Here is a 26,183-nt window from a genome sequence, read left to right on the forward strand (position 1 = left end):
TAAATAAGACAATTTTTTCCTAATTATGTACCAGGTATTTTGAAAAAATACCGGTAGTTTTTCTGTAGCGATTTCAGGAAATTTTCGAAATATCTAGTTTCTATATTTACTTAAATTTTACGAAAAAAAAAATAAAACTCAATTCTACCTATGCCCTTGGAGTGGTTATATCTCCGAACGAGGTGGACTAAAAACATTATGTTGTAGGAAAGACCCTTCATATTTTCTTGCGGGAAATTCTCACATGAATGTTGTATGAATTTGGATACATCCTGTATAGTTGACAGAAGATTTTATAACCTTTCATACGATATAAATGAATGGCAAATCTATTTGAATTGGACGTCATTTTTTATACCAATATTTAGTGGTTCAATACATTAAGTGGAGGCATAATGTTTCTAAGTATCATTTTTTTTTAAAACAAATCAAATTTCGAAAAAAAGATATATTGAACTAATTATTTCTATTGTTATTTTTGTATTTATTTCTTCAGAAAAGCACTTCTCGTGCTATAAACAAAAATATACTGCTATTATTAGAAATTGTGTTGTATATGAAATATTTCCTAGTAATTCATATAATCAAATTGTGATTTTCAAGCCCTCAAATGTACACAAAAGATGAACACTGTGAGTGGCACGCGGTGCGCCAAATAGGCGCAGTGGCGTTAGCGGCGCAACAAAGTTCCGCAAATCCTTACGACCAATAACCGGTTCTGAAAATGACAGCTCTACCGAGAGAATACAACCATACCCAGTCGCATGTTCTACAATAGGCCTGTTATTGAAACTATGTAATTAAATTATATTTTTTTATGAACAATCGACAGAAGGATGTCTAAAAATATAGATATGGTGTAGATTGATCCGCAGTGCCTTATTTCTGTGTAGCTCTACAAGACTCCGACTTAGGGTGGCCTAATTTTCACATTAGGGCAAAAATTTGGGTTTCATTTTTAAATAGCTTTGAACAAAATATTATTATAATGAATTTTATTTTTATTAATAATAAAGCTAGAGTTAGGTCTCTTATGGAATATAGAAGGAACCAGTAACCTTATAACTATTGATCCAGTGATATTGGAAAAGACTTTGAAAAACGAGTGTATGCATCTGCGAGCTCAATTGTGTCTTCGCATGATGAAGTTAAGAAATTATCGACTCCGAAATTACATAAACACTTTTAGAAATCGTCTACCGTTGTGTACAACAGCATCAAACTCGTTCTCAAAGCTAAAAAGGGGATTGCATCTAACATAGGAGAGAAAAGATTCAAATCACTTTTTGTAATAGAGAAAGATTCAGCAAGAGTACAGTTAATTTAGTACAATGATTTTTTATACGTTATATTGCACAGAAACTTTGTCTATAAATTTTTTAGAAAAACGAAATAATCGTGATATGGATTGTATTCTTCTGATTTTTATTATAGTAGATTTTACTTCATAGTTTCTGTATTAGTGCATTTAATTCACCAAAGTTACAAAATCGACTCAAGATGTTAGAAAAAAAGGCAAATGTCAAATGCCTGAGGTCCCTATGTCGTTTGTCCTGTGAATACTTAGTAAAACGGTTCGATTTTTAGTGATTTTAAAATTATATAGTTAAAAATAAAATGCTAAGTGCCTTGGTATATAACATAGATTTCCACATTATATCTTAGGTAAAAGAAGGTGGAAAAAACATAACAAATGTCGAAACATCAAATAATATTGACGAAAATAAATAAAAATAGTATGTGGAGAGTATGGTTCTTGCAATAAGTCTGATTTGACTCTTCTAAATAATTTAGGCGCTTAGAATAAAATGGATATAAGTACATTCTTTTAACTGAACTCCATACAAACAACAAAAAATGTTTGAAATAAGTAGATTGTAATTTTCTTCGCAAAATTTAAATCCGGTTAGAGAATTTTTTCCAAATAAGAATTATGCTACCTCAAGATACCAATCATACCTTTTTTTTATTTAATTTCAACCTTCGAACAAGCCATTTTCCTTAATAAGCCATGAGTGTTTAATCTTATCTCAGATTTTGTGGCGTTGGAGCTTAAATCTATAACATTGGGGATTCAGTTTTCTATACTTACTGTCGCGCTTGGCTGCCCCAAAGCCCCAAAGATGGTCCGAAATATCTAATGGTTGAGTTTATTTCTATCTTCGTCGCAAAATTCGATTCGCTGGGCACAAGAATCACTACTCATGTGGAGGATATCAAAAAAATGCAGCTTTTCGTGTGTGCAGTTTTCGGTGAAGATGTGTTACTGATACTAGTTACGCACCGTAACTTGTTTGAGCGTTTACGTGGTGAAAATTTTATTGTGAAAGGTTTGCTATTGATTAGTTGAGTATGAGATAAATCGGAATATAGCCTGAAAGACATTGTTGATGAGATACTGTGTTGAAACATAATGGAAAAGAGGTTCTGATGTCACGAAATTCCACTCGTTAAGTTAAAAAATCGCAAGATGTTATAAATAATTAAATGAAAATGAATAACAACCTAAAGTTTTTATTTGGTTGGTATAAAATACAATTGTGTATCATTGTGTCATCTATTAGCTTTCGTGAATGCACTTTGACAGTTCACTATGACTGTTAGATGCAACACGAATATGTACAGTTCGAGGAGAAAGTTCTAATAATTTCGATACAAAATCCTGAGACTAAGAAAAATATATTTTTTTTTTACTATTGTCTCAAAATTCAAGAACTTAAAGTTGGAATATATTAGTTTCATATATTAAGAAGGTAGAACAAACAGTATTAAAATGTTCCTTTACATAATAACACTTTCCTAGAAGTTTTCGATAAAATTTAAACTTGATATAAAAGATTTCTTTGAACTGTTTATCTTCTCAGCCTTTCGCGACTCGTACAAGACCTAAAGCCTCCTCATACAATGATGCTAAATCATAAGCTAATATGATCTGCTGCAACGTGTTATGCAAATTCTACAAGAATTGTCCATAAAATAAGGTTCCCAAGGAAGAACGTTGTTAGGCGGGATTTGGCGAGACTGACGTATAGCTTGGTTCCCTTTCTCTCAGATCCCACGCCGGCGAGCTGTCTATAACGTTCATTCTTGTCTTGGTAGCCGTGAAAGATGGAGCTTCCGTTCGATTTTCACGCCGAGGGCGAATTACGCTCATTTTTTATGTACAAAAAACGTTCCTCAAGTGAACTTTCATTCCTAACTGTGTGATTGCGAAAGTAGAAGAAGCAATGCCGAAAGATCGAAAGGTGATGGTTCGGGACCTTAGCGAGATGATCCCTGATGTCACCAAGTCCTGCTTATTACGACGAATGACAACAAACGGCAACGTGTGGTTGCAGCGGCCAATGATTACTACTTCTTCCCTGAATTAAAGAAACATTTGAGAAGGACGCATTTCTCGACCAACAAATAGCTGAAAGAATAGGTTTTACAAGCCAGTGTTGATACTGTAAGAACTTGAGTCGTAATGTCTTCGATTTTGTATGCATTATTTGTTATGCACAGTTTCAGTTTATTTGTTTTTTATTTATAAATATTTTGAATTAGAAAATTAATATATTGTTAACTGAGAGGAGACCCTTTAATCTCATTATTTGTTTGAAGCAACCAAGCAGGTCTAATTCCCAATCCGTACCTTTATGTGATGCAGTTGTAATGTTATAGGCATACACTATCCGCATTCACCAAGACGGTGTGATATGGCTGGGTTCTTTTATAGTTAAGGAAGACTATAGAGGTATAAACTGAATTTTGTATGAAACTGCGGTACACTGTGAATAATATTATGGAATAAAAATCGAGTTTGAGAAATTAATTATTTTAATAATTTGCGTTTTCGGTGAAAAGTTGTTCTTTATTTAAGTAGCATACTGTATAACACCTCGTATATTTTTTCTAACGGCTTTCATAGGACAATTATTATTGTCATTTAAGATTGACAAGATTTGTTGTCCATTTAAAAGATTCGTCTACCGGTCTACGAGTTACATGATGAGTATGTGTGCGAGATAGGTCGGGTCAAGGTCGCGGGGGAAAAGCATCGTCAGGCAGGCAGGCAAGCGGCGAACCAAGGGACGCACAAAGCAGCAGTAAGAGAGAGACGGCATTGAGGTAGGAGGCAGCACCACCTATCGATCCCGTACAACAGCGTTGCCGCCGGAAGCAGTACGTTATACAGAATGTTTTCAAAAAAATTTGTTAACTAATAATTGTGTTTTCGAATTATTCACCATGGGATGGAATGTTGCCTGATTAAATACGACATTGTCATCTTAAATTTCGATGTTTTTGTATCGGACGGTAAAATTTGGAAACGCGAAAATTTCGAGCTATGATTTATAATGATTTGAAATAACGCATCAACATCATTACAAATTTTTTACTATCTTAGTGATTCTTTATGAACCTATCGTCTCTAAAGTTTCTAATTTTTACGTTTGTTTTATGTTACAGCTTTATGGATCCTTAATTTGATCTCATTTTATGTGTATCTGCATTTTTATATAGCATCATCTAAGCACCCAGCTATTTTGGTGGCCCCATTCGTCTTTTGTCGTTCTTCCCACTCAACTCCATGATATTTGTGGAGTCTCACGTCATCAAATTAATGACCTTCTTGTGTTGACACAGGCAAACAAGCAGAGGATCATTTTTTTACCAAGTTTTCTACATGTACAGACTATTGAAGGCACCGTCAATATGTAGACCAAAAAACTGGATCGTATTAAGTCACTGTTGAGTAAGCTATAGGATGAAACTAAAGTTTCTTTAGTGTTTAAACAGAGACCGTTCGCGGCAGACCAGGACTTAATAGTAATGAGATCTTTGCCTAGGTAGAATGTAGAGCTTGTATATCTGGACCACTCCTGTTATAAATAATCCTATCATTAGTGATTTATTTACATTCATCACTTCGTTTCGTTGTGAATGAATCTACAATCTCGCGACACGTCTCACTCAAATCCTCAAAAATACAATACTTTTCACTCGAAAATAGTATTTTTTTCCCCAAATATACATTGTTGACCTTTTTTTTAATAACATGATATATCATATATTTGGGATTAACTTTATTTATTTAAATCCGTGTTCGACAAAATTTTCCATGAAGTGTATTCAATAAATTAATCGTTAATTTGCCACATAACAAAGGCCGCATCTGTATTTTATTTCAATAGATAAACGCGGCTAAGTTGAGTGTACTACAAGCAAATAGCACTCGAGTTTGAACTATTCACATTGATGTCCGCCTCCGAAGAGTTTTAAAACGCCTCCGGTTGTAGACGTTCTATAAACCGCAGTATCCACGGTAAAGTCATGTTTTTTTTTACTTATTCTACTCCATAATAGAAAATTGGAAAAGCACTACGGGAACGATAGTTGAAATCTTTAGAATATAAATAATGAACAGATATTCATTTAGATTTATTCTTTATGGAGCGTGAAGAGAAAAAAGAACTACGCAATCATTTTAAGTAAGAAATATAAAATTTCGTTTAAGTAGAACGGAAAAGTTTGTACAAGGCAAAGATAAATGGAGAGAATGGCACAGGCACATACAGTGGAAGAATCATCAGAGACTAAGTGGAAAAAAGCAAAATCACAATCTAGTAGAAAAATGAAGTTAAAAAGAAAAAAAGAAATGGATAAGTTTCATGACCAACAACTCCCTGGTGACAGAGCAACTAGATCCGTATGTAAAAAAGCTTCGACTAAGAAAAAAATACTTGAACAACCTCTACTTCAGTGGCAAAACGATATAGCAGCAGATCTCAAAGTTATGGACATAGACGATCGGATGGAGGTAGAGATCAATGAAGATAGATGCAGACACCCAAAATTGTAATGGGACAGACATCCAACTGATATAAAACAATGTATTCGGAATAATTCAAGAAAGTAGTTATCCTAAAGGATATATTCATATGGCTGACAGAGAATTTCTTGTGTAGATTTTGTCGAGAAGAGAAATAAAATGCAGAGCTCATACTATGTATCGCTGTAGATTAACAAGTATGTGAACCTTGGTCCTAGGATTAGGAAAAACTACATGAAGGATTCAGCCTCTAAGCTAATAGATTTGAAAAGAATTGAGTTGTAGAAAGAAGGGTTTACAACAGAACTGAAAATTTCGAACTGAAATGGGCTATAAACCACCTGAAACAAATCTATCTATCCTAGTTAATAGAAGAGGTGTAGAGAAATGGTTGGATAATTGATTCGACACGGGTTTAAATGCGGTTCAGAACCAAATCAAAAGAATGGAAATTCGGTGTGCTACCTATCGTAAGGCAAAAATAAATTACCGATTAATGTTACCTTGGAGAACATCGATAATTTTCGTTTCGATTTATCGATATTTCCAAAATATCTGCCTCCTCTAGTTAGATTTTCGAGACACGGGTTAATCACAATTATATGCAGGATTAGAAAACGTATTTATATCAAATAGTTTACTTTATTTCGAGTCTAATACAATACAATACAATACAATACACAATCTTGTTGTTACTGAGTTTTAAATATATTGGATTGGTGAAATATATCATCTGAATGTATACATTATTATACTAATCTCATTTACTTAATGCGGGCTTTATTCTTTGTTTACGATTCTCATAGTTAAAGTTTTAATTTGTCAATTATGGGTTCCATTTTACAGAAATAACATGTGCAGTAAAACCATCCCTAATTTACATAAATACTCGCTATTTATCGTTTTTTTTTTGCTGGCATCTTTTTGGCAACATTGACTTTGACAGATCACGCGTGAATCGTGTCTTGTGTCATTGTCAAATTTGCTCAGTTTTGTCTATAATTTAATCATCGATCGACTTACGAACGAACAACAATTGCAAATTCTTGAATTTTACTATCAAAATTCATGCTAGGTTAAGAAAGTACATCGAGCTCTTCTTCCAATTTTTGGGCAGTTTGGTCGGCCTGATGAGGGAACTATTCGGTAACTTGTGACTTAATTTCGAACCCAGTTGACACTATTGAACATGGTTACTGATGAGCGTGAAATGTCGTTACTCCACTACGTGGGTGTAAAACCTTATAAGATACAGCTGGTGCATGAATTGAAGCCACACAATCTCCCACAACGTCTAACATTTGGTGAATCGGCGCTGACAAAGCAAAGACCAGCCAGAAGCATTGCAAGAGCTACCAATACATCCTGAAAAAGTCACTGTTTGGTGTGGATTGTGGGCCGGTGGCATTATCGGGCCATAATTCTTCAAAAGCGACGATGGCCGGAACGTTACTGTAAATGCCGAGCGCTACCGTGTGATGATTGACGATTGTTTTGTCCAAATGGAAGAATTGGACATACTTGATATGAGGTTTCAACAAGACGGTGCCACTTTCCTCACGGCACGCGAAACAATGCCCACATTGAGAGCCGCCTTCGGTTAACAATTCATCTCACGTTTGGGGCCCGTCAAATGGCCGCCTAGATCGTGTGATTTAACGCTTTTCGACTATCTCTTGTGGAGCTATCTTAAGGCTAATGTCTACAGGGATAAACCAGCAACCATTGACACACTAGAAGCCAATATTGAAGCATTTATTCGTGAAATACCAGCCAATACGTTGGAGAGAGTGTGCCAGAATTGGACCTGGAGCATGGGCTATCTAAAGCGGAGTCGCTGTCAATATTTGCATGAAATCATCTTCAAACATTAAATTTTACTGATCGTTCTGTCGGTTCCAATAAATATTTCATCAATTTTTTTCAAATTTTTTGTGTTAGTTTATTATTATTATAATAAATTATTCAGTTTTTTGATATCCTTTATATATATAAACTTTATGTTTAAAAACAGCAGCAAATTTCGAAAAATGAGAAATCTTTATTAAACTAAAAATCCAAGCTTTTGGGAACGAAGTAAGTCATAGTAAAAGATTAAGGAGTTGGATTTTACATTGACTGTGCGTAAATACGTAAAATATTTAAAATATGTAATTGAAATTGATTTAATCATTAAGTAATGATTTTAACGAAATACCATGTGATGTCAATTATTAAAACTGAAAATTTAAGATATACATGTTTAATATTTACCGATCTATCTCTATCCCGGGTTGGAAAGCAAATGACCGGCCGGAAATGTATTATTTGACAATAGACCATCTATTGTGTGATTTATGATAACTAATTTGAATCAATTATTAGTGTGCGACTGAATAGCCTTCACGGGGTCTTGTTTGAGCTACAAAACAACCCAGGGGATATTACAATGGTCTGATAGCATTATCTGTTAATATGCACCAAAATATCATGGGAACACCATCCATTACTGATTCACTTAGACCTTAGAAAATCGACCCAAATAAGGTCTTCGTCTAGAGACCGTGGTTGTTTCCGTGTCCTTGATTGTATGACATTTTAACCATGTACATTTATAAGAGTAAATGAATTTGTAAATATAAAAAATATATGTATAGTTAGAATATGTAAAATATATAGAAATTGGTCGATTAAATGATAGGTTGACCAGTGGAGGTTTACCCTTATGGGGATGTAAGTCATACTTGGTCTATAAAACCTGAGTTAGAGATTTTATATTATGTAAAGCTTATTGATGTCGTATTATTGGGATTCAGTCTAAAGGGTTGATTTAAATCTAATGAAAGTAGGAAGGAATAAATCTCATTTCTAGGAAGGTTCTTTTTTTGTGATGCGGTTCAGTTGTTAAAATGTTTGCAGCATTGAAATCCATCTGATGGTTGGTCGAATTAACGTGGTCGGACAGAGCACATCTTTCAGCATGTAATCTGCAGTCGCTTTTATGGGAGGTGATTCTGTTTAATATGGGATGTAAGTAACATTTACTAGTATCTATAATTTTTTCTCTTTCTCGCAGAATTTATTCTTGGATTTTCTTTAACTTCATTCCAATTATGGACCGCTTTGACTGTTTTGTATATCATAAGCATTGTTATCAAAAACGTCAATATAACAGCTTATAATCGAAAATAAATTATTGATTTGTATAACATCCAAATGGCTATAGAAAAATTAGCAAACATTGCTTGCTGTCAGAACAATCGAGGAAGAGATATGAAATAACGTATCAATCAATACCAAGAAATGGTTCCGAACAAAGACTGCTTCTGCAGTTTTCGAAACAGTTTCACTAAAATCTGCTCCATCAAGCTTATGGTGTGTGTCGCAAAATTTCAATCACTAGTGGTATCACTATCGAAAATTTGTTATAGTAGAAAGAAACATTTCCAATCAAACATTGGCGTACTGGTATGATACAACTTCTTGTAAATTTATGTAGGTGTAAGTGCATATATACATTATTCGTTACTTACCAATATCCTGCTCCGATGATGGATTTATTCTTCTAGAGGGAGAGCCTCTATGCGGAGGTGGTTGTTTCAAAACAGCAAGAGGTACCAATCCTTCGGGTATTACAGCAGATTCGTGATCTGCTGTACCTCTGGTCGGCATCCTAACCAAACAGAAGTCTGGTTTCGAAGCACATACCTCTACGACTTCGACTTGTTGGCCTTTCGTTACGCTCAATTCGAGAGGATTGGTAGCTGTGAAGTCGCTCATAACCCATGTCATTTCCAGAACTCCAGCCTGAAACAATAACATTTGTCAAATACGATTTTTCTAAGCTAGAAAATCTTTTTACCATCGAGGCTTCTGTCGATTGATTCTGCTTTATGGTAAAAAATTAACTGGAAATGTTTTTTATAAATCACGCTATTTACAATGAACGAAAAAAATGAAAACTTTGGCGGCAAACTTGGTACAATTGGTCTTTAAGAATGATTCGAATAATGGATACCGATTATGACAAAGCTAAATTATGGGTATATTTTAAACATTTTTGCTATGATCAAAGTCAATTTAATTCATACAAGTTGGACACGAAAAGCGCATCTGATGGCAATGAAGGCGCTCTCAAACGTTCAGTTCAGAATTAGGTAAGGATGTATTTGATTTTGACCAAATGGTAACAGTTTAGGGTTGCTCTACTGAAAAAAACACATTGATGTGGTAACTGCTTCACAAATTAGATATTTTTATACTTTATTGTCAGAAAATTTCATCACTTTACTGTGACAATGTTATAATGTTACAACGAAAATGCACCAGTTTACTTGGAGTAAGGAAATTTCTGATTTAATACTAATAGGAATGTCCGAAAATTTCAGCAATTTGGACACTTAGTTTCTGTTTTATAATCGTATAAGAGAGTCGTTATGAAGATTTTTCTGAAAATTGGTAGGTAGTTGTGGCCGTATCAGCATGACTGACAACGAGCGCTCGGGATGGCCAAAATTGTGACAATCAACAATATCATTTTACCAAATGATACTTGACGACCGATGGATTAGGGTTAGCGAGATCAGAATACCAAAAGAATCCGTTAGCCATAAACTGACTGAAGAGTTATGCATGCGTATTCTATGAGTGCTGCGTTTGCAAAAGGCAAACATGCGGTTTCATCGGCTGGATATGTATCATTGCTTAATAAGATACAAGGTGACCCCTTTTGAAGGAAAAGAAAGTGCTTTTTATCGGGACAACGCACCTTCACGCACTTTGGTGATCGCTATGGCTAAAATCACGAATTGCGCTAAAAATTGGTTAACTACCTACCGTATTCACCAGATTAGGCTCCCAGTTTACCTTGTAGTAATGAGGTTTCTAACAGATGAAGACATTATCACATACAAATTCCTTTAGGAGAAATCGGCAACTATTATTTGGTAGTGTTAAGAAGGATAAAACATCGAGGGTGTAAGTGTATAGATTTGAGAGGAGAATATGTTGAAAACTAAAAATAATATTTATGGAAATAATGTATTGTTTTTCCGTTAGGTCGTAAACTTTTCATATCATCTTCGTATTTAACTCATTAAGCTGTTTCTCTCTCTCTTTCTTTCTAAATGATTCACAAAGTATTTTGATTAAAAACTCTATTAGACATTAAGTAAATGAAAACTGTATTTTATTTTTTACATTTTTTATAATTATTGATATATTATTATATTATTAACTTCAATTATAAATACATATTAAACTTGGTTTTATTCTAGCACTACTAGAAAAATTATAATCCCAATTCTATTATTGATAAATCATCAAAAGTAGAATATACTACAGGTTGATTGAAAATGCCATCCATCTAAACAGACAAACTAATAAAGTGAGTAAAATAAAGTGTGGCGAAAATAGTGTTTAATGAAATTAGGTAATTTTTTTTAAATAAACAAAAACAAAAAGCCTCAAGTAAGCTTTACCTACAAGAGATAAAGTCATATTTATGTGTGCAACAAGCACCCATTGCGACTGTAAAAAATGTATGCAGAAATAAATGGCGTGATGCTAATTAGCAAAAATTAGCATAATACACTAAAAGGAATGCTATGCAAATTAATGTCGCAGTATATCTTGGAATACATTATCTCTTGAACAGTTTACTTAACGGCAATTACTGTAACAAATAAATGTATCAGTTAACGTAGACGGTTTTAAATCTTGTCAAAAGACTAATTGTTTTTCCTAAAAGTTGTCACAACTCTAGAGCATCTAAATTGAAGATTTCTATAGATGAAATTCATATAAATCAATCAAATATAGCACTTTCTAAACGGAAAGTTGAAGAAATAGTGTATTGCAAAATCTCTTCGAGGCAATATGAGTAGAACGAGGCATTTATGAAGCAAAATTGCAATGAACCTGGTAGTTCTACATGGATACAACTGTAAATAAGTTACGGACTCCATTATGTTAATCGATGCTAAAAGAAAAAAAGCTCCATCAAGCTAACAGCCAAATATTCGGAAAAATTAAAAAAAAATCTATGAAACGAAAGGATTTTCAATGCTCGTTCTGAAAATCCAAAATTATCTCGTTGATTCGATAAAAAGATATTAATTAAAACCGTGGTTGCAAATTCAGATTAGAAAATATTTTTTATTTCCGGCCCAAAGTGTCCTCTGGCAAAACTAAAAATACCCATTAAATGCTCCCAATTCTTTCGTTTCATAAATATTTTCTTTTTTTTCTAAAGTCTTGGAGAAACCTGAAAAAAAATTATTCCGCATTATTCATTGCGCATAGGCATGTGAGATGGCTGTGCTTGTGTACAGAACTTGATGATGTTTTAATGTTTGAATCAATTTGAATTAAGTGATTGAAATAGTGTAGACGATAAGAGATCTTTCTATTTACTAATTAAGTAACGTAATTACAGTAATAAATGGATCTCTCAAAAGTCACATGTTTCCTAATGCACTTTCAATGTTTAATTAACTTTTTATTACACAAACATGCAATACCAGTTCCTTTTTTTTACTTCAAATATTACTTTGACATGCTATACTTTGCATCTAACGACGCCGATCAAATTGATTCAAACATATCAAAACGAACGACCATTACTCCAACTCATGGAGACTATGCGATTCATTAAGTTCTGCGCTCACTCACAGGCCTGTGCGCAATGAATAATCCGGAAAAGTTAGTTAATTTTTTTTTCAGGTTTCTCTAAGACTTCAGACAAAAAGGAAAATATTTTTGAAACGAAAGAATTCGGAGCATTTGATAGGTATTTTTAATTTTTCCAGGGGACACTTTGTGCCGGAAATAAAAATTATTTTCTAATCTGAATTTGCAACGACGGTTATAATTAATATCTTCTTATCGAATCAACGAGAAAATTTGGGGTTTGGATTTTCAGAACGAACATTGAAAATCCTTTCGATTCATATATTTTTTTTTTAATTTTTCCGAATATTTGGCTGTTAGCTTGATGGAGCTTCGAAAAGATCGTCTCGGAAACGATTCACAAACGATACCTAAGGCGGTAGGAACATACCGGTTTGATTAGGTTAGATTAGGTTAGATTAGGTTAGGTTAGGTTAGGTTAGGTTAGGTTAGGTAAGGTTAGGTTAGGTTAGGTAAGGTTAGGTAAGGTTAGGTTAGGTTAGGTTAGGTTAGGTTAGGTTAGGTTAGGTTAGGTTAGGTTAGTATCAATTATTTTGGCATTGAAATTCGGACCTTTCAAATCCATGCAAATCTAAAAACGATATGAACACATCGTTCACACTACCACTATTCTCACAATTACTCTGTCTGACGCGCTTTTCGATAACCAAATTATCATCATCAGAGACTTGAGGTGAACAATTTGTTATCGAATCGCGCGTCAAAAACAGTAGTGGTAGTTTAAACAGTTTAAAGAGAAATTCCATCTTAAAAATCTCGAAATTTGACACTCACACGTCTCATTTGCAAATTAACTGTCATAATTTGTTGCACGGAAAGAATACTGAATGGCCCGCTTAAATGTGTACAAGTTTACTTTTGCACATTTCCAGCTGTTTTTGGATCAAAGAAATTCCTAATAATTATGATAAATAGTCTTCAAAGTTCATACATGTATTGGTACATTCATCGAATCAATTTTAAAGCGTTGCGTTATTCACAACAGACACAGTGCAAATACCAAATCGAGTAGAGTAGCAGAATTATGAGCTGAGACGGGTCAAATATTGACACATGATTGTATGAGATATGCTAGTTGAAACAAAACAGTAAGTAATATAAAAATTGCCGTCTTTTCATAGCACATCGTATTTAAGAAACATTAATTAATTAAACTGAATATACGATACTGGTAACGAAAAAAGGTTTTATTATAAAAATTACTCTACATTCGAATGCTCCCCTTCAATATACTCCCCTCCTCTCGCCACACAGCTTTACATACGTATTTTCCATTGATCGAAACATTGCTGAAGGTTCTTTGGTGACGCCCTTTAGGAGCTCTGCCGTTTTTTGCTTTACCGCTTCCATCGACTCAAATCGGGCCCCTTTCATAGGAAATTTTATCTTCGGAAACAAACAAAGTCACACGGTACCAAATCTGGTGAGTACGGCGGGTGTTCGTGAACTGGAGTACGCTTACTGGCCAAATACTTTACGTCAGGAGTCAGCTTTTTTGGCACCAACTTCTCACAGACTTTTGTTATGTGTATTTCCTCGTGTAATTTTTTTTAAACTGTTTCTTTATCGGCGTTTATAGCTTCGGCAATCATCAGGATGCTCATTCGACATTCTGCACGCACAATTTGGTTGATTTTGGTCACTGTTGAAACAGTCACAGGACGACCTGGGCGCTGGACATCTTCAGTGCTCAGTACTCAAAAACACACGCACGAGATAGGGAATTGTCCCAATAAGGGTCTTGCAACAATTTATAGCACTCATTCGGAGTTTTTCTCAATTTAACGAGAAATTTGAGATTGATACGTTGCTCCTGTTTGTCGTCACACATGGTTTTCGGCACGTTCCTTTCAAACCGCTACTACACAAATACTATAATAATTACAGAAACGTGTTTTGGGATGTATATAGACAAAATATCTAGATACTTAACGCACTACTAGTTTTTTACACCACTCGTCTAGGGCGCCCTCTAGGCGCGCAGTCTCGTCATTTAATAGCCAGACCTCGTATTCTCGACGTTATTCGAGATAATTTCAATATTTTATCAAAAATTGTATTCCCCTATTATCTTTATTATGATTCAACCTTTTCAAAAAGGACTTTCACATATTAAATAGTATTAATAAAGATTTTGCGTCTTGTCCTTGGTTACAGAGATATTTATTTAAAACGAAGTCAGCCTAAAATAAATGTAATTGGCATAGATTTCAATCGTGATGTTAAAAATTCACATTTCCCCAGACAGGAAGCATAAATACTCATAATCTGCATAAATAGAGAGATGACAATTACTATTTAATACGCAAAAGATTCGACTTAATTTAGCGTTGTAATTACAATTTTTTTGGAAATATACCACCATCATTAATCGATCAAGTTCAAGGAATTCACGTTACAAATCCTATACACAAATGAGATATTTATTACATTAAAAAATCGGCAGCTGTTGATATGAAGAAATGTCAATATATTGCATAAATAAAAATTGCATTTTATTTGATAATTGTGTGTTTAAAAATGAAAATAACAAAACTAGGTGAAGTAAACAAGAAAAATGTGGTCAGTGCATCACTAGCAATAATTATATCGTCTGCTACCTTGCTTTTGAAGTGTGATGGACAAAAAAGAGCACCCAGGCGATGGTGGGCCTGGCCCTGGCTAAGGGGAAACATGAGTTTAGCTATAGAATTAGACGAGAAAACATACAAAAATTAATTGAGAAGGGATGAAAAAACATTTAAACAACTCCTGAGAAAAATGAAACGTAATATAACTAAGAAATTCTTGGCGAGAGACGTACTATCGGCAGATCAGAAACTCATTTCTCCCTAGAATTGCACGCAATAAAAATGCCATCAAACCGATAATATTGCATGTGCGAGATCTTGCATTAAACAATCAGCTGAACTTCATCTACGTACACTTTTCATCGAGAAATATTGCGTCTTGCATTGCATATAAAGTTGTCTTGCATCATGTCCAGCGACATTTACATTACAATTGTCAGTTCGAAGATTTTGCTTTTTCATTCATATATAATTGTATATAATCAAGTAATTGTCCTTACATACGAATAGAATACTGTAAATACCGCTTGACATGAAGCAAGACAACGTTAGCAATGCAATGCAAGACGCAATATTTTCTAATCTGCTAATATTACGTCTCTTGCCAACGATTTCTTAGTTATCTTATATTTTTCTTGTGAGTTTGTCAAATGTCTCTTCATCAAGTCGCAAATATAATGTTTGTATGTTTTCTCGACTAAATCCATAGCTGAATTTATGTTTTTCCCTATTCTATCTAGCCAGGACTTTGCCCACCACCGCTTAGGTGCTCTTTTCTACCTATCAGACTTCAAAAGCAAGGCACCAGCCTATCAACTGACCACAAAATTAAAAATAAACTTTGAGGTTAGGAAATTGTTTACTTTTTCTTATGGAATAGTGTCAACCATGATGCAATGGGAAGAGACTTGCGTAATGTTAAGCAGCGCGCAATATTCGTCTAGGCAATATCTTCCAAGACATTGCATGCAATTGCTTGCACCTTGTCTTGCCTCATGTCAAGCGGCCTTAAACATAACTACCAGGAGGAGAACATAATAATATATATTATTCAATCAAAATAATTATAATTATAAATGATAGTACTATTGCTACAGGTAAATGGGAATTTTCTTTATCCGTCTTATTATAAAAAGTTTTTCCTGTGGTAGTTGTATTATTGTACAGTACCGTTGTTCTTATCAATCACTCCCACAATATATTTTCGTCAAGAGACAGTTTCAGTGCTAGTACCGATGGAATTGTTAAAGATGCTATTGGCACAAGATATATAGTCAGACAGAAGTGATTGTGCGATATCCAGAGCGATTTGGTTAAGGATCAGTGAAGAGAAAACAAAAGACCACTGAATGGATATTTGAACATTGTACTGTGTGCGGACGATGTCAAAAGCTGGAGGACGACACAGTAGATTGCAAAGAAGAAATAGCAGAATTAGAAATAGAAAAAGTAAAAAAAATATTCTGGACTAAGAATAAGAAGAATAAGAAAAATATACGAAGGTGGTTAGCTAGTTAAGTTTTCAAATTATACAAAATAAGGGATAAAACAATGGGTTTCAAGCGCCCGAGAGAACCACGACCAATCTAGATCGAGGTTGCCCATGTCTACTAACCATAATTCTCGTTATAACTTGTTACTTATGTCGTCGTCGATGTAACATTTGGTAACTAAATTAATGATCTGATGCTTCTTCCAAAAGTTTTTTAAATTCTTGGCTTTCAGACTGGCGTTGTTACAGCTTCATATAATTTTCCATATGCAAATTATAGTGTATGTTCAGGGAACTTTGTAGTATGGAGTATAAAGCTCATAGTAAGGACACTTGTACATCTTGAATAGTTTTTTGCGTTGAATTGATACATAACAGATTTGTATGCGGCATTATACTTTTCCTTTGATTTTATAAGAAGCACATTACGAGAATTACTGCAACGCATTTCGAGTGAGGATAGAAATTCACAAAATACAACAAACGGCACAATTAATGTTTTTAAAAATAAATGTCTCGCACCTCGCACCCACTTGATCCAAAGTGATGTATGGGAAATTGGATTAAGTATATGCAAGTTTATTGTAGATAAAAAGAGCCTATTTTGAAGGCGATAATAGAGATTTGTATATGAACATGTGAAATCATTGTTGGATTTGTTCAATTCGGGTCAAATGTCACCATGATGATTGGTATATATTTCTGAAGAGTATAATTTAGTATTTTATTGCCAAGTCTTCTCTAAAATCAACTCTATATACGAGGAATGAAAATTAGAACTCTACGCAAAATTTTATCACAAACCTTCATAAGTTCTGCACCCAAATCTACGCAGCTAACGTTGATCCCATATTTCAAAGCATCCTTGGTAATCTTCCGAAACTAACCCGTATAGGAAGGCGGTTAAACCTACTTTGACCTCCTCTATAACCCCATGATGAGTTCGTTTAAGATGTGATTTCATATAGGGAGATAATATCTTGTCGATAGGGTGGGTAGGAATTCTCCTTTTACCAAAAATACAAATCAAACACAGTATTGCTAGGCCCACATGGACGAGTAGTAGTTTTTCCACTTTTTGAGTTATTAGCAAATTTTCGAAATTTAATAACCACACTCTGTATATTAGATATCAGGTAAACAATACGTAGCAAAACATATAAAAATATGCATTGTGTCTTATTTTAAAAATTGAAATAATTGGAATATATTTAATTTTGTAAAGTCGTTTTAAAGAACCTTGGTTAGCGAATTTCCAATAATTTCTATATTTTTTTTATCTAGATGTAGAGAAAAAACCGGTACATAATCAAATTTTCATATAGTTTATTAATAAAAAAGATGAATTGATTTTCGTTTTGTAAAACCGCAAATCGCTAAATATTTCGGAAGCGTCGAAACGACTCCATAGGCCATTAATAAATTTCTGGCGTTTCAGAATTAAATATATTTTAATAAATAATAGTAGTGAGTTTTTAAAGTGACGTAAATCGATATAAAAATAACCGCATAGAATTATATTTAGCTACCTCTGGACATATTTGTTTATTCAATAAATACATATAATTATTTATAAATTTATGCAAACCGGAAGTTTGTTTATGCGATGATGAATGATTGCACACTTGAAATAAATTGACAATCATATTCTTTGGCCTAATGAAATAGTTTTGTTTGACTTTAATTAACATTAATTTATAGTTAAAATACAGTCGATCGATGCAACAGAAACAATTTATGCAACAACAAGAATAGTCAGCACACAATATAAGAGAACAAATTGTTGGTCGAAAACTATAAAAAACGCAGTTAACAAGAAAAACAAAAAGGAAAACAAACCTAACAATTAAAACACAATCAGATTGCGAAAAATACGAAAAAGAAAGTTAAATGATCAGGATCAGGAATAAAAACAGTAGTTATAGAGAGAATTTGGAGAGAAGATGCAAAAGATAATCAGAAACTATTCTATGAAGTCATTAAAAACAAAGTAATAATAATAAAAACACAACTATAAGTATGAATGACACAAAAAAGAGATAATAACGATAAGATAAGATAATAACGCGGCGGGAAACAAAAAAAAATAAGAAAATGTAATAGCAGAAAGCCTAACAACATAAGATGAAATAATAACAAAAGAATTCAACAGACAATATATAGGGGGTTTCTAAAATCATGCGACAAAAATCAGGTGATTGCTCGTATGAAATTAAGATAGGTCTTTCCTATAACCAAAATTTCTTCTGCCCACCCCTTTCCGAGATATCAACCTTAAAATGTGGTGAATGAAATTCAGTTTTCATCTTTGTTTTTTCTAAAATTTCTGTAGAGTAGGGTGGGCCTTAAAGGTCCGCGGGTAAAAAGGTTCACCACACCTTTATAACGATATGAGTGTTAAGAAGCTGGCGCGGGGGGAGTAACGCGCCATCACTGACAGTCGGACGACGTCGCTTGTAGCAGTTACACAGTGGTGTGTCCAAATTTTAACGTAATTATTTTTTTTTTTTTCGTTGTTTATATTTTTGGTTTCAAGGACTGTTTTCAAGGTAGCAATCCCTGAATATAGTTTAAGTCTGCGTTATTTTTTTGTTTTTTAAAGTGTATTGTTATTCCGAAGTAAGATTGAATGTTTTTTTTTTGTATAATTTCTATACTAACGCTTGGTTGGACCAATTGGACGTTTTTACCCCACATCATTCACGTATTGGTTATAAAATATTTTTTAAATGTTTTAATATGCGGAGCTATAATAGAAAAACAGATTGTGGCACTAAATCTGTAGAATTGATGCAAATTTAGTTCTACGTGAAAATAGTCCGGTCAAATTAGACCAAAAAATAAGAGTGAAGCTACATAAATTCCTATCAAGCTGAACATCAGTAAAATTGTTTAAAATACAATTGAAAATAGAATTTGAATGTTCCCCATCATTTCCGTGTATGGAAAAATTTTTATTCAAGGTCAAAGGTAAAAAAAAATGGGTTTTTCGCGATTATCAGCAAAATGGTGAGTTTTATCATGAAAATACCTTAGATGAAAATTGTAAATCATAATTTTTTTTCTTAAGAGCCATCGTTTCTAACATATAACGATTCAAAAAGTTGTAAAAGTTATAATGTTTCAGATTTATTGTCGCATTTAATGGCTATAATGATTGCACGAGAACATCATCACCGAACTTTAGCAACATCTTCGTCAATTGATAACTTGATGAACTTATGACAGTTCCAATCAGTCAACAGAAATTTCTTACAAATACTCACAATTCTCTGTTCATTTCAATGTTGTAAGAAAAGTTTACTGCTAAAAATATATTGGGGAAACCATTAAATACGACAACTTTTACAACTTGAATTATCATATCTCAGAAACAGTGGCTTGCAGGAAAAAAAGTATAAATACGTTTTTTGCAGACAATTTTATGATCTACAATATTCGTCTAAGGAATTTTTATGATCAAACTCACCGTTTAGCTGAAAATTGCGAAAAACTCATTTTTTTGACCTTTGACCATACACAGAAAAGATGGGGAACATTCAAATTCTATGTTGAATTGTATTTTAAACAATTTTACTGATTTTCAGCTTGATGGGAAATTATGTAACTTCGAATGTTTAGATTGACCGGATTAAAATGTCTTTAAGGGATGTATGTCGAGATTTTTAATTAAATAAAATTTTATCATCAAGATTTATTAAACGAATGAAGGATGATCCAGTAAAATTGAGATTTGGCTGTGGTACTCCAAGACAGATATTGAAAAAGAACAAGAAAACAGAATAATTGCTCAAACTTGCACAAGTTCGTTGCATGGCTTATGACTATGCTATTAGATCTAAGATAAATATATCAGACACATGGAATACAAATAAAATGACTGGTAACGATTGGATGTCCGCTTTTCTTACACGAAATACAAGTGTTTCCATTAGAAAATCTGAAGCTAAAGCCTTAGCAGAGCAACGTCATTTAACAAAGCTAATGTCCAAGAATTTTACTCGAAATTAGCAGGAGTTATGGATCGATCTAAATTGAATATGGAATGCAGATGAAACACTTTAAAAGTAACAATGAAATATTGGACCTTTTTGCCTCCTCGCCGTTCCTTTTTACTTACTATGAGGCAAAAAAAGACAATGTCTAGAAAAACAGTAAAAAGATAATATATTTCTATAATGATGAATCAACCAAGAATTGAACCAAACATAGTTCGATAATTGTTTATTTTGATTTAGTAGGTTTGGTTTTCACAATATAATTGCTAAAAGAGGAATTTGACCTTTGTGGTCAAATACTAGAAACTTGAAATTCTGTACTTTCTGTGCACTCACAAAGGACTAACCACGGGTATATTTTCAATATTCCTATTACGTTTAACTTACTTTATTTCATTTCAAAACTTATTTTCATGATGAAGTTTCATGAAATTTTAATTCAAAAGAGAAAAACTAAACACCACAATTTATAATTTTTTCGATAAATTGAGAGGAATACAGTAAAGATGTAAAATGTATAATATATGCTGGAAATAACCACCTCTAGCCAAAATACATAAACCTACGTGTCAAGGACTGTCGTATACTTCCAATGATTTGAATACGATTTTTCAAATCGTTGATATCATTTATCAACTTTCGTGTAGACTAATCATTTAAGGTAATCCCATAAACAGAAATCACAAGGATTCAATTCAGTATATCGAGGAGGCCAATGTTGAGGCCCTCCTAACCAATCCAACGCTTGGGATATGTTGCATATAAATGTCCGACTAAAGTGTACTGGGGAGAACCTGTTCAGTACTCATTCGTAGAACCGTCCAACCGAAAAACTACATCTTTATCACAACTCTGAAGTATGGATTTCAGGATAATTCCTATGTGATTTGAAAATAAACACTTCATAGTGATACAAGTACATGGGATCATTTGGGCTAGCTTTGAACTTGTCTCAATAAAAGCACTCGCTAACATCGGAAAACTTTTTTGTCCAAAAGAGATTAATTAGATGTTGCATACTCACTGTACCTATTTTTTGTTCCAACAACGCATTTGTTGATCGATATATGATAACTTATTTATTTGCTTAGTATTTCCGTTTCATATTTAATGCGGGTTCTTAAGCTTGGAAACTACCAAAAGATGCGAATAGCTTTACATTGCCGAGAATGCGCAAATTATATCTGCCAAAGATAAGAAATATATTTGGTTCAGCGGCCCACTTAATTTTTGTAAGAGTGCAGAAAATGTCCAAAGCAATTTTCAAAATCGTCGACAGAAAAATGATGTATCTAATGGTATTGAATTTGCCAGATAAATGCTGCGATTATTTGAAGAAGGAAACGACAAAAAAGTACTCCCATATGCAAAAACAAATCTTTTAACAAGATAATGTACAGTCGATAAAAACGATGATAATGCAATGAACGGAATTCTCCCACAGCCTCCATAATATTCAGATAGGGCTTCCGGTGACTACTTCTTGTTTTCAGACCTGAAACAACCTCTTTAAGAAGAGAAATAACAATCAACAGATGTCGGAAAACGGAAAAGCTTTGGATAGAAAGTATCGATCTTGGAAAACAAAACTTGATGGATGGAACGAAATATTGTTATAAAACTTTTTGTTCACTAGTCCTATGATTAATTGATCGATTTCAAATATACTCAGAATTGCTTGTGTCTAAATTTATTTATTCGTTCATATTAATCGTATTTGTTCGACAGATTAGATACCTGTATACGTTATTTATTGTTTAGGTCCCTTCCATCCTACAGGTAATCGGTATAGACGATAAGTGGAACGGAACACTCAACAAATATAGAGCTTCGTTCGGTCTATGAGCTCAATCGAGAGTGAATTAAATATTTCCACTCAATGGCCGCGTTATTAATGATTTTCTGTGGAGTGGTAGCATACTGGCAAATTGCCTGGAGTCGTTATGTAATTGAATAATTTGTAGACGGTATATAATTCAGTCGGTGGGATGAAAGTTGTTAACTTCCACTGGGAAGAATAATAATTTTTTATTTCTTTTCTTATTGCCAATTTGTTGGGATTTTTGCGGAAAATGGTATGAATAATGCAAGATCCACTCTACTCTATTTTATCAATATTCTTTTTTTTTTTTTTCGTTTCAAGTGCTCTTCAAGTTACAGAGTTTCTATTCGGTAATAAGATCTACCCAGCTAGCAAAGTAGTTCTATAAATTTAGAGTAATAAGACTTTCGTATTCTGTTAATGTTTTTAGTTGTATCTAGACCACTGAATTTTTGCCCTTAGAAACAAAAATGTTTTTTAAATTTATTGAAAGAACGTTTTTAGAGCATGATTTATAGAGCATTTATAAGATAACTGCTATTGTAGCTCTATAAGTGCTTACAGTAACACAATTTTACAGCAACGGTGCTTATAGAATAAAATTATTGTAACGCCGATGTAAAATTGTGCATTATAGAATAATATCATTTCCTGTAACACTTTTTGAGTTGTTCGGTAAGATTGTTTATAGTTTCTTTATAGAACTATTGTGTAAGAAGCTTCTAACTTACAATATTGCTGCGATCAACAAATTGCAAAAATGGAATCTACTATCGAATTTAACGGAAAATGTTCTATAAGGCGGTTATAGAGAATGATAATATAGTTGTTATTGAATCATTATAGAGTAAATAAGTATTGGCACAACCCTTTTTGTTTAATAAAAAAACGCTATAGAACTAACATACCATAACCAAACTTTAATTGACGCCAGACCTCATGTTTTAAGATAGAGATGTGTCGATACCAAAATTTTTTGATTTGATAATAGTCCATTGTAAAAAAAATTGTATTACTAGAAACATATTCATAATTTGTTTGGATAACCTACAAGCCTATTCAGGAATAAATGAGGCAAATTCGCAAATAAAAACCAAACAATGGTTTAATAAACATTTATTCTGAAATTAAATTGGACCAATCCTTAACAGAAAAAACACATGGTCTACGTTAAGCTATTTGGTTTTTTGGTTATTGTATCAAAAATCAAGATCATTATCCAACTTATTTTAAAAGCAGAATTTTTCTACACTCTACACCTAATACCTCAAAGACGATATGGAACCACTTTGCCGGCGCAATAAATGCACCAAGGCAGCCTGTTGTTTAAATAAAGACAAATATTTTAACAAACAATTTTTCAAAATATGATAATTTCATTTTGATAACAATATAAACTGGGTTTTTTTTGTTGATTTCTCTTTTGCCCATTAATGAAAGTGCATGATACACATTCGATACACTACAAGCCCCGTCCCGTTTCTGTTGGCCCAATTGAAAAAAATTACTAATTATCGCTTTTTCAGCTATTAAAAATCGGCAATTGTTTCGTTTTGAGCACTTTATATTATCTATAAACATTTTAGATACTTTTACAGGAGTTACAAGTCTTAACATATGTTATAATTACAAACCAAAAAAAAAAACAAAAACTAAATGTAATCAAAAAAGCTTAATATTAAACATACTTTTAAAAGTTACCATAGCGTAACATCCCCTTTATTTTTAATAACAGCCGTAATTCTTTGAGGCATGGTGTTTATTAAATTCTGGCAGTATTCGGGAGTAAAATCATCCAAAATTTCTTGTAGTCCTTCTTTTAATTCCATGACATTTCTAGCTGGATTTATACGCAACTGCTTTTTCATTTCAAGCCAAAGTGTTTCTATTGGTGATAAATCTGGACTACTTGAAACCCACTCTAAAAGTGGATTATTGTTATCTGAGAACCATTTTAAGGCCATTTTTGACTTATGGCATGCTGCTCCATATTGCTCAAAAATAATTGGCAACAATGATTCTTCTAAAATATCCAGGTACTTTTCAGTATTGACAATTCCGTTTATGAAATGCAGTTTTCTCACTCCTCTTGCAGATATCGAGCCCCACACCATCACAGATGCCGGAAATTTTACTTTTCGCTTCAAACAATCTGGATGAAAGCTTCATTTTTTTGTCGAATGACTCTACTTCGATCGTCACCCACGCAAATTTCAAAACGAGACTCATCACTCCAATGTATACAGCTCCACTGTTCAAATTTCCAATTTGTATGCTCTTTGGCCCATTTAAGTCTATTTTTCTTTTGGATTTGAGTCAATAATGGCTTTTCCTTGGTCTATGTAAAGAAAATTTAAATTTAGAAAAATATGCATCAAACTTAGGTGTTACAAAATTCACCTTGTATGTCCGAAATCCTAATTTTTGAGCCTCTCTGTGACATGTGGATCTTGAAACCCGCCTACCCACTGCATTACTCCAAAGTACACTTAGTTGACCATAGTTTGACGTCTGTTTTGTTGAATTATTCTTTTTAACGCTCGTTTATCTTTGTCTGACAATTTCGATTTTCTTACGTACCGGCGTTTAGGGACAATCGAATCATTTGCTTTGCTTTATACAAGCGAACTATATTTCGAACACTGTATTTTGACATGTTTACGACTTTCGCGATTTCTGAGTACTTTTTCCCATTTTTGAATAAGTTTATTATGATTATTCGAATCTGCAAAGGCGCATTGCGACAATTCTACTGGGTTCAACATAAGATCCCATTCTTACTTGTTTGGATTTCCTTAAGATACTGCGTGAAAAGACTGTTGATCATCATTTATCACCGTAAAATTATATGCAGCTGGATTCAAACGTGGCTGTCTCAGCTGACGAAGAGCTTTAGGGATAGCCAAAAACTACGACAACCAACGATAACATCAAAAAGTTCACCAAATTGTACTGGAGGGCCGTCGGATTAAGATTAGAGAGATAAGAAAGGCCATTGACATATCAAATGGATGCATATGCCATATACTGACTGAGGAAGTATGCATGTGTAAGCTTTCCACGCGTTGATTGCCACATTTGCTGCAGTTTGGACCAAGAGCGTATTTGAATGAACATTTCCGAGGACTCATTGACCAATTTAAACAAAATGAGTTGGATTTTTTTGCGTTGGTCAATAATTGTAGATGAAACTTGGATTCACCACCAAGCAATAACAGAAGAGTATTACTTATCATTGCTTGATAACGTGAAGAGAGAAATTACAAAATTGCCCTCATTTTAAGGTCTTGCATAAGGACAACTCACCTTTTCACACTTCGATGATCGCCGTGGCTTGAAGTTTCACTTGCATAAAAAAGATTTTCAACAGAAGACGATGTTATCGCCTATTTAGATGAGAAAGACAGCAACTTTCATTTTGCTAAAAAAGGTTAGAGCATCGCTGAACTAAGTGTGCTAAAATAAAAATGATTCTGGTAAAAAACTGTCTTGTTTCTTTGTTAGGTGGGAAACTTTTCAGAGAATCCCCGTATTACAAATTTGTCAACTCGTGAAACTAATTGTCAGTAGTCCGTCATCAAAGAAGGTATTAATACAAAGACCTTGAATCCTATAAAATATTTTTGATTTTTCTATTGTCCAAAATAATACAGAAAATGTTATTTACATGAGGACATCGACTATAATATATAATAAAATAATGCAGATTCAATCAATTCAACAAAGTTTAAACAAAATGATGTTTTGAAGCAGTATGGGTGTCATCGAGTTTGTAAACAAATACGTCATTGATGACGTACCTCAATGTTTATGATGT

General features: G+C 33.5%; 1 protein-coding gene across 8 annotated transcripts in view; it reads right to left on the reverse strand.

The window, feature by feature from the left end:
- The window catches only part of LOC130898193 (kalirin), a 372,700-nt gene that overhangs the window by 177,526 nt on the left and 168,991 nt on the right, over positions 1–26,183 (reverse strand). For all 8 annotated transcript variants that reach the window (XR_009059842.1, XR_009059843.1, XR_009059844.1 and 5 more), the window contains one exon: positions 9,328–9,601. Coding sequence is in view for 4 of the 8 variants with exons in the window: in XM_057807288.1 (XP_057663271.1) it covers positions 9,328–9,601 (274 nt within the window). In the remaining 4 variants the exon portion in view is untranslated. The remainder of the gene's footprint in view (positions 1–9,327; positions 9,602–26,183) is intronic.

Source organism: Diorhabda carinulata, chromosome 9, assembly GCF_026250575.1.
Source record: "Diorhabda carinulata isolate Delta chromosome 9, icDioCari1.1, whole genome shotgun sequence".
Lineage (NCBI taxonomy): Eukaryota > Metazoa > Arthropoda > Insecta > Coleoptera > Chrysomelidae > Diorhabda > Diorhabda carinulata.